This window comes from Delphinapterus leucas, chromosome X (assembly GCF_059928025.1).
Source record: "Delphinapterus leucas isolate spDelLeu-1000000601 "Yukka" chromosome X, BTC_Dleu_Yukka2, whole genome shotgun sequence".
Lineage (NCBI taxonomy): Eukaryota > Metazoa > Chordata > Mammalia > Artiodactyla > Monodontidae > Delphinapterus > Delphinapterus leucas.
Genome location: NC_143150.1, coordinates 91,702,762 through 91,716,228, shown reverse-complemented (window position 1 = coordinate 91,716,228; position 13,467 = coordinate 91,702,762). Strand labels below are relative to the sequence as shown.

General features: G+C 41.4%; 1 protein-coding gene across 1 annotated transcript in view; it reads right to left on the bottom strand.

Moving 5' to 3' along the window:
* Window positions 1-13,467, bottom strand: part of SLC9A7 (solute carrier family 9 member A7) — a 145,945-nt gene that overhangs the window by 11,072 nt on the left and 121,406 nt on the right. Inside the window, exon 15 of the mRNA XM_089904934.1 lies at window positions 6,346-6,428. Within this exon, the coding sequence (XP_089761060.1) occupies window positions 6,346-6,428 (83 nt within the window). The remainder of the gene's footprint in view (window positions 1-6,345; window positions 6,429-13,467) is intronic.

Genomic DNA, 13,467 nt, shown 5'->3' with positions numbered 1-13,467 from the left:
ATTTACAGATAGATTTTAAATATTCAGATTGTTGGAAGGGCAAAATTGAAATATCAAGCCTCCCTCCCACCCAGTCTTTCTGGTAATTTACCATTACAACTTTATAGAATACAGTTTTTTTCGCCTATTTCCTGATTTATAAACTGTAGTCAGCTTTTAGCTCCCTCTTATGAAGGATGGTAAATTTAATTCATTTACATTCCTGCCTCTTTTCAATTTTTTTCCTTTCTAATTTTTATTTATAATTAATTTTATACTGTAGATATATAACATTTGCATTCTGTAACTAATAAGCAAATAAATATCTGCCTTGTCTATGGATTGAGCCTAATGTTAAAGACCAACAAGCAGCACTTGTAATAATGTAATTTATGAATATTATTCACTGTAACCAAGCAGAGTGGTTGGAATAAAAGGAAATGTAATACAATGTCATTTAAACTTTGTTAGAAAAGAACATTTGAGTATCTTGCAAAAAAAAAAAAGATCTTCTTTTAATTTCTTTTTGATCTTGTTCACTTCTTCTGGGTTATAACAAATCACTGTCCCCTTAGTTGGATTTTGTTTCGTTTAATCCTTATGTTATTTTCCCCCCTTCTTATAGAGTCTGCACGGTGCTAAACTTTCTGAATTCTTGCATGTCTGAAAGCCACCCTCCTTTTTTTTTTTTTTTTTTGCAGAGCACAGGCTCTGGACACATAGGCTCAGCAGCCATGGCTCACGGGCCCAGCCACTCCGCGGCACGTGGGATCCTCCCGGACCGGGGCACGAACCCGCGCCGTCTGCATTGGCGGGCGGACTCGCAACCACTGCGCCACCAGGGAAGCCCTGCTCATTTTTGATTAACAGTTTGGGTATAGAATTCTAAGCTCAGAAAAATTTTTTTCATCCTAGGACTTTCATTTTGTTGATGGTTTCCTTTGCTTTGCAGAAATTTTTTAGTTTGATGTAAAAAATTTTACACGTGTTTATTTTTGCTTTTGTTGCCTGCGCTTTTGGTGTCAAACACAACAACAACAACAAAAAATCAGGGCCAAGACCAATGTCAAGGAGCTTTTCCCCTCTGTTTTCATCTAGGAGTTTTATGGTTTCAGGTCTTACATTTAAGTTTTTAATCCATTTTGAGTTGATTTTTATGAGCGGTATAAGATGAGGTCCAGTTTCATTCTTTTGCATGTGGCTGTCCAGTTTTCCTAACACCATTTATTAAAGAGACTTCCCTTTCCCCATTGTGTTTCCTTGGCATGTTGGTCTTGACTCTATATGCAAGGGTTTATTTCTGGACTTCTTATTCTGTTCCTTTGATCTGTGTGTCTGTTTTTACGCCAATGCCATACTTTTTTGATTACGGTACCTTTGTAATATAATTTGAAATCAGGAAGTGTGATGCCGCCACCTCTGTTCTTTTCCCTCAAGATGGCTTTAGCTATTTAGGTTCTTTCGTGGTTCCATACAAATTTTAGGATGGTTTTTCTTTTTCTGTGAAAAATACCATCGGAGTTTTGATAGAGATTGTACTGATCCTGTAGGTCGCTTTCGGCAGTGTGGACATTTTAACAATATTAATTCTTCCAATCCATGAACACAGGTATCTTTCCGTTTACTTGTTTCTTCTTCAATTTCTTTTGTCAATGTTCTTTAATTTTCAGTATATAGATCTTCACTCCTTGGTTAAATTTATTCCTAAGTATTTTATTGTTTTTTTTTTTTTGCGGTACACGGGCCTCTCACTGCTGTGGTCTCTCCCGTTGCAGAGCACAGGCTCCGGACGCACAGGCTCAGCGGCCATGGCTCACGGGCCCAGCCGCTCCGCGGCATGTGGGATTTTCCCGGATCAGGGCACGAACCCGTGTCCCCTGCATCGGCAGGCGGACTCTCAACCACTGCACCACCAGGGAAGCCCTATTTTATTGTTTTTGATGCTACTGTAATGGATTTGTTTTCTTAATTTCTTTTTTGGATAGTTCATTGTTAGTATATAGAAATGCAACTGATTTTTGTATGCTGATATTATCTCCTGTAACTTTAGTGATTTAGTTTAAAAGCTTCAAGCAATTTCTTGGTAGAATCTTTAGGGTTTTCTATATGTGAGATCATGTCATCTGCAGAGACAATTTTACTTCTACCTTTCTGATTTGTATGCCTTTTATTTCTTTTTCCTGCCTAACTGCTCTGGTTAGGATTTCCAGTACTGTGTTGAATAGACGTGGCAAAGAGTGTACACCCTTGCCTTGCTCCAGATCTGACAGGAAAAGCTTTCAGCTTTTCACCATTGAGTATCATGTTAGCTGTGGGTTTGTCATATGTGGCATTTATTATGTTGAGGTACATTCCATCTATACCTAATTTGTTGAGAGTTTTTATCATAAGAGAATGCTGGATTTTGTCAAATGCTTTTTCTGCATCTATTGAGACGATCACATGATTTTTATTTTGTTACTGTGGTGTTCACATTGATTATGTGGCATCCCCCAGGGATAAATCCCACTTGATTACGATGTCTGATCCTTTTAATGTGCTATAGAATTCAGATTTTTAGTATTTTGTTGAAGATTTTTACATCTATGTTCACCAGGGATACTGGCTTGTAATTTTCTTTTCTTGTAGTGTCCTTGGTGGGCTTTAATATCAGGGTCATGCTGGCCTCAAAAAATGAATTTGGGAGTATTCCCCCATCTTCAATTTTTTGGAAGAGTTTAAGAAGGGTTAATTCTTTTTTTCTTTTTTCTTTTTTTTGGCTGCACTGCATGGCTTGTGGGATCTTAGTTCCCCCACCAGGGATTGAACCTGGGCCCTCGGCAGTGAGAGCCCAGAGTCCTAACCACTGGACCTCCAGGGAATTCCCAGATTAATTCTTCTTTAAATCGTTGGTAGAATTCACCAGTGAAGCCACATAGTCCTGGGCTTTTCTTTGCTGTGAGGTTTTTAATTACTAATTCAATGTCCTTGCTTGTATTGGTCTGTTCAGATTTTCTATTTCTTCATGATCCAGTCTTGGTAAGTTGCATGTTTCTAGGAATTTATCCATTTCTTTTAGGTTATACGATTTTTGGTGAATAATTGTTCACAGTAGTCTCTTATGAGCCTATATATTTCTGTGGTATTAGTTGTAATGTCTCCTCTTTCATTTGATGTTATTTATTTGAGTCTTCTCTTTTTCTTAGTCTAACTAAATGCTTATCAATTTTGTTCATCTTTTCAAAAAAACCAACTCTTAGTTTCGTTGATCTTTTCTATTGTTTTCTGAGTCTCTATTTTATTTATTTCTGCTCTGGCCTTTGTTACTTCCTTCCTTCTACTAATTTTGGGCTTCGTTCTTCTTTTTCTAGTTCCTTGAGGAGTAAAGTTAGGTTGTTTGAGATCTTTCTTTTTTCTTAATGTATCACTTAATGTATCACTTATCACTATGAACTTCCCTCTCAAAACTGCTTTTGTTGCATCCCATAAGTTTTCCTGTGTTGTGTTTCCATTTTCATTAGTCTCAAGATAATTTTTAAATTTCTCTTCTGATTTCTCCATTGACCCATTGATTGTTTAGGAGTGTGTTGTTTAATGTCCACATATTTGTGAACTTTCCAGTTTTTCTCCAGTTACTGATTTCTAGTTTCATACTATTGTGGTCGGAAAAGATACTTGGTATGATTTCAATTTTCATACATTTGCTAAGACTTGTTTTGTGACCCAACATATGATCTATCCTGGAGAATGTTCCATGTGCACTTGAGGAGAATGTATATTCTGTTGTTGGATGGAATGTTCTGCATATGCCTAAATGTCATTTAGTCTAAAATGTAGTTCAAGCCCAATGTTTCCTTATTCATTTACTGTCCAAATGATCTATCACTTGAGCATTTTGTCACTCTCCTGTGAACTCTCTCCAATTTTCTCTACATCCTTTCCAAGCCCAGTGAGTAACATGCATTCTGAATTACAATGTAGACAAAGTTCGTATAACTTAAAAAAATCCCTGGGGGGTTCTATTTTAGTTAATAGCAAACAAGGTAATTTGAACCATCTTTTCAACTGAGGCTAACTAGAAAAGCTGGGAAAATAAAACACAACAAAATTTTCTGCTTAATGGCATCAGAAAGCTACCATGGCAGTGAAGAGGGCCAGAGTCTGGAAAAGGAAATCCAAGAGGTGAGCCCTGCACATGGTGAGCCACGTTTTCCCTAAAAGCACCTGAGAAGCTAAGCAGAGCATCTGGCAGACTCACAAAAACAGAGTGAATCTGACAAAAACTGGAGTCCAGGGTCTTCTGAGGAAGTCTACATAAATACTCTAGGCTCTAGGTTGGAACCCTAGAAGAAAGGGCACACAGAAAACAGACTAACCCTCACAGGAACTGAAGCCCAGATTCATATCACCTTTATTCCTGATTGGATTAAAGTGATCTGGAATTGCTCATTCCCCTAAACTTGCCACTGACCAGATGTAAGGTAAATCACCTCTGAAAGATGAAAGATGATAACCTCATCTAGAGCATCTCAAATTTTCTCTATACTTTTTCATTGCTCATGTCTGTCACTTATTTAAAAAAAAAACAAACACAGATGTACAGAAGGTAAACAATAAAGCTCCTAGAAGATATCATAGGAAATTGGCTTTATGACTTTGGAGTAGACAAAGATTTCTAAAACAGAACACAAACAATAATAACCAGAACAGATAAGATCAAGAAATTGGATTGGACCTTTTGTTCATCAAAATATTCTATCTAAAAGTGAAAAGGCAAGTCACAAGTAGAGAAGATATTTTTATCACATATAACTAGCAAAATACTAATATCTAGAATACAAAGGAACTCTTAAAATCGGTAATAAAAAGGCCAATGACCCAAGAGAAAAATGGGCAAGAGACTTGAACAGGCACTTCACAAAGGAACATACCAAAGGGCCAGTAAATATATGGTAAGGTGCTCAACCTCATTAGTCACTAGGTAAATGCAAATTAAAACCACAAAGGAGTATAATCTATAAAAATATTGAATCACTGTGTTGTACACCTGAAACTAATATAATATGTAAATCAACTATACTTCCATTAAAAAAACCCACAATGAAATACCACTATAAATCCACTAGAAGGGCTAAAATTAACAAGACTGGCAATACCAACCGTCAGTGAGGATGTGGAGCAAATGGAATTCTCATACGCTAGAGGTAAGTGTGAAAAGTGGTACCACCATTTTATAAAACTGTTTGACATCATCTTCTAAAGTTGAACCTTTGCATGTCCTATGACTCAGCAATTTCACTCCTGGGTGTATTCCCAACAAAAATGTATGTAAACATGCACCAAAAGACATGTATAAGAATGTTCATGGCGGTATTTTTCATCGTAGCTCCAAATTAGAAACAATCTACATGTTCATCAACAGGATGATAAATAAATTATGATATAGTCATACAATGAAATACTATACAGCAATGAAAATAGATGAACTAGAGCTACAACATGGATGAACCACACAAATAATGTCAAGCCAAACAAACCAGATACTAAAATATAAACACTCTATAATCACATTTATACGAAGTTCAGAAACAGGTAATATTATTAAGTGTTGCTAGAAGTCAGGAGAGTGGTTATGTTTTGGGAGGAGAAAGGGGCAGTAATTGGGCTACGGCATGAGGGGAACTGGTAATTTTGTGTTTCGTGACCTGTTTAGTATTGAGTGTACTTATTTTGCAATAACTCGCAGAGCAATTATGATTTATGTACTTTCCTATACGTATTCTTTACGTCAATAAAAAAATTTTAAACACTTTCAAAGTCTCCAAAGACCATATATAAGCTACCTACCCATTTGACCGCTATGTCAACCTAAGAAACCATGAAAGTGTAACTTTTTGGTTTTTAATTTTTCACCTGGGGCCAAGTGAATCTACTAGAACAGAGTCTGCCTTGCATGTGGTCCAGTTAAGGCCAGGATCAGACTTGGCCAGACTCGGTTCAGCCAATAGGAATCATCCTCTCCACATGGGTTAACTGGCCAACCTCCACTTCCCTTCCTGACCACAGCATGGTTCAAGTGGAATTTTAACTAATTCACCTACACAGGCATATTTCCCTTGGACACAAAGCTCTGAAGTGCCACGTGAGTCTACCAGGCTGTGGACTGGCTACCCTAATGATGTGCAAACATTCTTCTTGGCCAGAGATGCTAGTTATGACTGCCTGTGGTTGAATGATCATTGCATGTGTCCCAAGAGAGGACTGACTACACCTGTAGCAGCAAGCACACATCTTCCCTTGCTCATCAGAAGTCATTCACTGACAACTCAACAAGAGGATTTCATCACTGATGTTGCACAAATACAGGGAATCCTCTTAAAAGGATACTTGTGGTCAAAGCTGTACCACAGCCTGAATAGCCATGCACTCTCCTGCTTTGTCCGGTTTCCTCTGGCAGTATCTGGACCATCCTAGGAACAAACAAGAAGAAAGATACTTAGTTGCAGAAAAGGGATTGAAATAGGGGGAAAAGTTTCCCTTTTAACCATAACCTTTAGAGATTTTGAGCTCAGAGTCAAACATTCTGTATCACCAAAATTTCAAAGATTGGGAGGTAATATTTTAAAAGAAATCAAATAAGTCCAAAAGGCAGACAAATCAATCCCCAAAGAAACAGGCTTGGTTATGACTGAGAGTAGACCAACTCAATGTAGTACAAAATTTCTTTTGGCATTTTTACTGTAATTTTCCTCAGAGTGCCTTTTAGCAGGTTAATTACCCTAAAGTAGTCTAGATCCTAACAGGCCAAAATTGATTTATAGAGAAGATTAAAGAAAGCATCTGTAAAACCAACTTTCCAGGTCCCCCACAGCTGGCCTGGGGAAATCACGCTTGGTTGAGTTTCCTGACAAACCAGCCAAGGGCTCTTTGTGGTCCTTACCCAGGCACCTGCATTGTGTTCCAGGCAGTTAGTAACTTGCCCTCCCAGCTTTAGGAAGGGGGGGGGTGGTGGGCAGGGGAAAGGGAGCCAGAATCAGCATCTCTGTTATTGTCTCTGCCCTCAAGTAGTACGTTCCTTTACTACTCCTCTCATGCCTTTCCAACTCAAACATCCCCATCATTTCATTTTCAAAGTAACTGACACAATCAAACATTCATTTGTGGTTTAGGAAATCTGTTCTGTGTGAGTAGGATAAGCAGCACAATTAATATTAAAAAGTGGACTGATGGCAGCAGTCTGAGGGCAGTGCTGGGGTTCTATGTTGCTGGATGACAAGCTCTGAAAGTACAGGCTGCTTGTGAAGCGCAGCCATTTTTATCATCCTCCTCTTGAATGTTCTAGGGAGAGGCAGCTCTACAAGTAAGGGGCAATCAAGAATAACCAAATAGGGCTTCCCTGGTGGCGCAGTGGTTGAGAGTCCGCCTGCCAATGCAGGGGACACGGGTTCGTGCCCCGGTCCGGGAAGATCCCACATGCCGCGGAGCAACTGGGCCCGTGAGCCATGGCCGCTGAGCCTGCGCGTCTGGAGCCTGTGCTCCACAGGGGGAGAGGCCACAACAGTGAGAGGCCCGCATACCGCAAAAAAAAAAAAAAAAAAAAAAAAAAAAGAATAACCAAATAAAAGTTGAGTCAACGATTACAAGTATGTAGTTCCAAATCTCAGTGGGTGTAAATTCTACCTGTAGTAGAGATGCCAAGAATGAGTCAGAAATCTCTGAGAAGGTAAGATACAGACAAGCATAGGGAGGGAAGTTAGCAAGCACTATTTAAATTCCTAATATTTCCAACGGCAGAGATGACTTTTAAAAACAGGGTCCCCCACGGTATTTGAGGAATGTTTAGTGACATATATGCAAATGGCTTAGTTAAATGGGCCCTTCTGTGGATGAGGAAATAAAAAGGAGAGACCCCAGAGACCAACTTTATTTCACATTTTAATAAATCACATAGGGAAAAGGGGGCACAGAAATGTCTCTATTTGCAGATAACAATCATTCCTTCAGGTAATTAATTGCTAGCCCAATGACAACTCTAGGGAGATTTCAAAATGCCACACGACAGAGTGGAAAAGTGGTAGATGACTTTTTTGAGAGATGACCGTTTTACGATAAAAATTAAATGCTTCTTTATAAAGTGATAGGCTCTAAGCTCTTGGTTCTAAGTGTCTGTAGAATCTTACTAAAGAAAAAACTAGCAAGATGATAAACACCTTCTGGAAGGATGCTATAAACCATTGGGCATAAGACAAGTTCCCCAAAGTCACTTGTCTGCTCTTCCACTAAAATAACAATAAAAATGGCAAACCCCTATTCTGTCATCCTAACCTCTGCATTATCAAATCACAGTGCATTCTCATCACCTGCAACACTTAAGTTCTTGCCATCTCACCTTAAGGAAGCTACAGGAGACTGACCTATATAAGCCCCAAGAGGGACAATGAAAATGAGTAAAGCAAGGGAAAGGCTTTTTTTTGAAGGCAAATTAAGAAAAGGTCTTCTCAGGCTACAAAGAGATATGCCTACAGTCCACAAATAAGATAAAGCGACCTTAGAAATGTAAGACACTAAGAGCCAACCCTGAAGGGTTACAAATTCAGGGCAAATAAAAAGTGCAACTCTGTAACGGGGGTGTTAAACAACTTCTTGTTCTAAGAGATGGGGCCAGAAGCATGATTATGTACAGGAAGAACTTGGATAAATCCACATATAGAGGCTTTGGGGAAATCGGGGAGGGTCTGTGGAACAGGACTGATTTTTTTAAGCTGACCCAGAAGACAACCAACAACTGCTTCCTAGCATGATTTGGGCGGCTACCATTCACAAGCCAGCCGGCCCTTCCTGCGGGCTCCAAGCAGGGGTCGGTGTGGGTGCAGGTGATCCTACAGTAGGTGGGCCGCCTGCCTGGGCTGCCCAGAGGAAAAGCGGGGACTTGGCTCTCCCACCATGCCCTCCTCAAAACCTCCATCCCCACCAGGACAGTTCACACCCCCATGTCTTTAGTTCAGGCTGCTTCTAGAATCCAGAACACCCTTGCATATTCTCACCTTCTTCCACCCACAACACCTACCTGGCTGATCCCTATTCATCTTTCAAGGCTGTGTACAAGGATGGCATCTCTGAGAAATGTTTCAAAGGCAATGGAGTGCTCCAAGAGGCGTAGGTGTAACCATCACAGGCTTTCTCAACAGACTACCTGGGCCCAAGTCCTAGCTCTACTCCTGACTGTGCCTTTGCCCTGCTGTGTGACTCTGGGCAAGTTTAAATTGAGACATAATCGACATATAACATTGCGTATGTTTAAGGTGTACACCAGTGTTGGTTTGATATGTTTATATAGCAGTTTGATTACCACCGTAGGTTAGCTAATGCCTCTATCCTGTCACATAATTACCATTTCTATTTTGTGGTGAGCACAATTAAGATCTAGTCTCTTAGCAACTTTATAGTTTATAATATAGTATTGTTGACTACATTCACTATGCTGTACATTAGCTCTCCAGAACTTGTTTATCTACTAGTTGCAAGTTTGTACCCTTAAACATCTCCCCAAATCTCCCCCTCCCCCATCCCCCAGCCCCTGGTAACCACCATTCTGCTCTCTGTCCTTATGAGTTACACAAGGGATTTTAAAACATTTTACTGAAATTGTTAATAGAGAAGCCCCTTCAGGAAAATAAATACCACTAGCTCTGCTTATCACCAATTTTTGAGCATGAAACAATGAATGGCTATTTCTCCTGCATTCATTAAGCACCTACTGTGTGCCAGGTACCATGCTGGGTGCTGGAAACACAAAGAGGAATGAGACCCAGCACCTGCCACTTGAGGAGCACATTTCCAGAGGGGGAGACAGACAGACAGATACATATGGGGTGAAGAAAAAGAAAGCAGATTGAAGACCTGGGGAGTGGCAAAAAGGTCCTATTTTGAAATAATTTTTCTAGAACTAATGAATAATGATTTCTGGGTAGAGTTATATTTCATTCCATTCTTATTGTTAAGAGATGTATTTTTTATGTTAAGGTCATTACAATAATGAGAACAGCTTATTTTTTTTTCAGAGATGGAGCAGAATACTGCCCCTGCCCCCCAAAGATTTCTACATCCTAATCCCTGGAGCCTGAGTCTGTTAACGTTACACGGCTAAAGGGGCTTTGTGGGTGGACTTAAGGTTTTCCAGGTAGGCCCAGTATAATCACATGGGCCCTGAAAAGTGGACAAGGCGGGCAAGAGAGTCAGAGAGATGCGGTGGGAGAAGAGGCACGAGAGATTCAGGGCATGAAGTTTTCATAGTTGGAAGTGGAGGGGGTCAAGAGCCAGGAAACGCGGGTGCTTCTAGGTCCTGAGCTTGACTCCCGGCCAATGGCCAGCAAGGAAACAGGACCTCAGTCCTACAAGCACATGGAAGGGAATTCTACCAACAACCTGAAGGAGACTGGAAGTGGCTTCTCCCCCAGCGCCCAACCGCACTGACACCGTGATTTTGGCCTTAAGAGACCTAAAAGAGAGAAACCAGTAGAACCCACCAGACTTCTGACCTACAGAACTATAAGACTGTGTTGTTTTAAGCCACTGAGTTTGTGGTAATTTGTTACAGCAACGATATGAAACTAATGCAGAGCAAAAGAGTACATAATTGATGCAACCCGATTTGGGTCTTTCTCATGCCCCTGGGATGATGGGGCCAAGATTTCTCAGAAGCGGGTAACACAGGGTTTAAAAACAGGGAATTAAGAGCTCCACACTGCCTCCACCAGGGCTTCTCAAATTGTAAAGTGCACACAACCCTCCTGGGCACCCTGTTAAAGTGAACATTCTGATTCTGTGGGTTCAGGTGGGGCCTGAGAGTCTGCATTTCTAACGAGCTCTCTGGTGATGCCCAGGCTGCTGTCCACGGGGACACTCGGAACAGCAGGGGGGAGGTTCACGGTCCCTCTTGGAGAAGCGGACAAGGCCCTCCACCATCTCACCTCTGCCACTCTCCACCCTTATCCTTCATCACATTGTCACCAAGCCCTTAAGGACAGAGATTCATCTGTCGTGTTTGCAAATGTATTCCCAGAGCCTGCAAGAATGTTTGAAATATAACAGATGCTCCATAAATATTTGTCAAATGAATGAATAAATGTTAATTTTGAACTTCTAAGACAAAAAAAAAAAAAGAATAGCAGAAAGGGAAATCAGGGGCCAAGGGAGGCCATCAGAAAAACAAAAAAGTGTGGTGGGGAAGGCAGTCAGAGAGTAGTAATCTGAGGAAAGGCACTTCAGCAACTGTTTGAAGTTAAAGATTTAAGGGACTGGATGTCAGATTTTAGCCTGGAAGGAAACTGGGGGAGGACCCAGGAACAAACAAATCCAACTTGCCCAGAAAGGTATATGTGAATGCAACCATAAACAGCTGAGTTTCTGCAGTTTTCAGGTACACACACACACACACACCGCGAGCACAGTGGTTCCCTTCCCCCACATTCCACTAATATCCTGCTTGTGACCTTGTCCTGCTGAGATGACAGAGGCGGGATACATTCAGATTCGTGTTCCTGCCTACTCCAAAGCGGCCTCATCAATGAGCGCGCTTCTGTAAACTTGGGGAAGGAAGTGAATGATGTGTCTGCGTGTCCGGCCAACATAAATCTCAGCTGCATCTGGCATGAAAAATGCCCCATTGAATGGGTTGGGAGGCCACCCCCAGGCCCAGGCAGCTTGCCTCCAGCTGGGCTTGTTTTTGTTTTGGTTGCAAAGTCACCAAGACCTCCACAGAAACAAAGCAGCTGAGTCTTTTGTTTTGTTTTGTTGTAATGAGTCAAACTTGCCAGGGACATGAATCTGAAGTCTATCCACAATATTCTTATGCTTCCCTCACATAGAGCCAAAAGTTCTGGCCAACAGCTCCCTTCTTTCGCCCGCATGAGCGAATATTCTGTGGCTCTGTAGCCATGACTCTGTTTATAACCTTGGGCTTCTAGGACCGGTGAGGAAAATCGTGCTCCTTATAGATTGTGCTTTCCCATCAAATATCACTTTTTTGTTTGTTTGTTTGCTTTTAGCAAGATGGGGAACAAACATCTGGACTTCCCCCACCTCTGATTTCAGTTTCATGGCAACATTGAGCATGTGACCTGGATCCATTTCAGCGGAAGCTGCAAGGAACCCAGGGTTTCACCCAAAACTGAGAAGCCCATTTAGTTCTCTGTTTTACTGGTTTCTCATGACCACTGAGTGCTCCCAGCCCTGTTGTTAATGGCTTACTGGATCAAGTCAGGCCAGAAGGACTTGGAAAAATGAGGCTCTTTCTGCATGAGGGCATGAGTCATTTTTCAGAAGGTGTCCCGAAGAACTGAACTTGAAGTTCGCCTTTTTTTCCCCAGTCTGACAGCAATCTTTTTTTTTTTTAACATCTTTATTGGAGTATAATTGCTTTACAGTGGTGTGTTAGTTTCTCCTTTATAACAAAGTGAATCAGTTATACATATACATATGTTCCCATATCTCTTCCCTCTGACAGCAATCTTGAAAGACTTTCAAAATGCCAACAGAACTGCCTTTGAGGGCCCTCTGCACGACTGCGTATGAGGTTTGGAAGGAGGGCGGTTAAAGCAAAGGTGTGACACAGCTCCTGACCAGGGCCGGCCAAAGGGGCACCACTGGGAGTGCAGCGGAAGTGGCTACCACCTGCCTGGTCAAAATTGGCCCAAAGGGCGGTTTCCAATGTTGGCCCTGCCTGAGGCTGGGGGCGCTACCTTAACTATCACTGCATGGACTAAATGCACTGCCAGAACCCTTAGCATTTAGGACCCACTGCTTTTCAAACATTTCCACAGCAAGTTTGTTACTAAGTCTAGTTACAAGCCCACTGTCTCTGAGACATAGTAAGTTCAGCTACATGAAACCAACCAAACCATTTCATGTATTTCCTTTCACAGATGCTTGAGTCCAGAGGCAGGAGCAATGGAAAACAGCAAAATGGCCGGGGGGAGGGGGTCGGTGTTGACCAACTTGGAACTGTCAAGATGAAATTGCCCCAAACCCTTGATATCCACCTGGCAGTGACCTGTTTTTCTTACAAAATTAACTTGACAGGCCACAGGTCTATGGAGGATGTGTATCCTACCAGAGCCATTATTTTCCCTTCGGTGAAATGAGGATGTCCATCATGAATTTCACCCAGGTTTCCTCAGATCCCAGTTTGGGGGAACCCAAACTGTCAGACTCTAAATTGGCTGCTAGGTGCACAGTTCCTGAACCCCTGTTTTCTAAAGTCCTTAATCAAAGCTCAAGTCAAATAGCAACTTTTCAAACAGAGCTTCTCATTGAAGCCACATGTTCCCAACTGGCACAATGGCCAATTCTAATATAGCCGCAAAGGTCTTCTGGAGCACCATTAAAGTGGGCACCAAATCTCCAAGTGAAGCTCACTGAAAGCTCTTCCCAAAATGCCTAGAACTTTCAGAGGTCATGGCTTTGTGTCCCTTAAGGGGCATCAACCCAAGAATGGCTCATCAGGCTGTA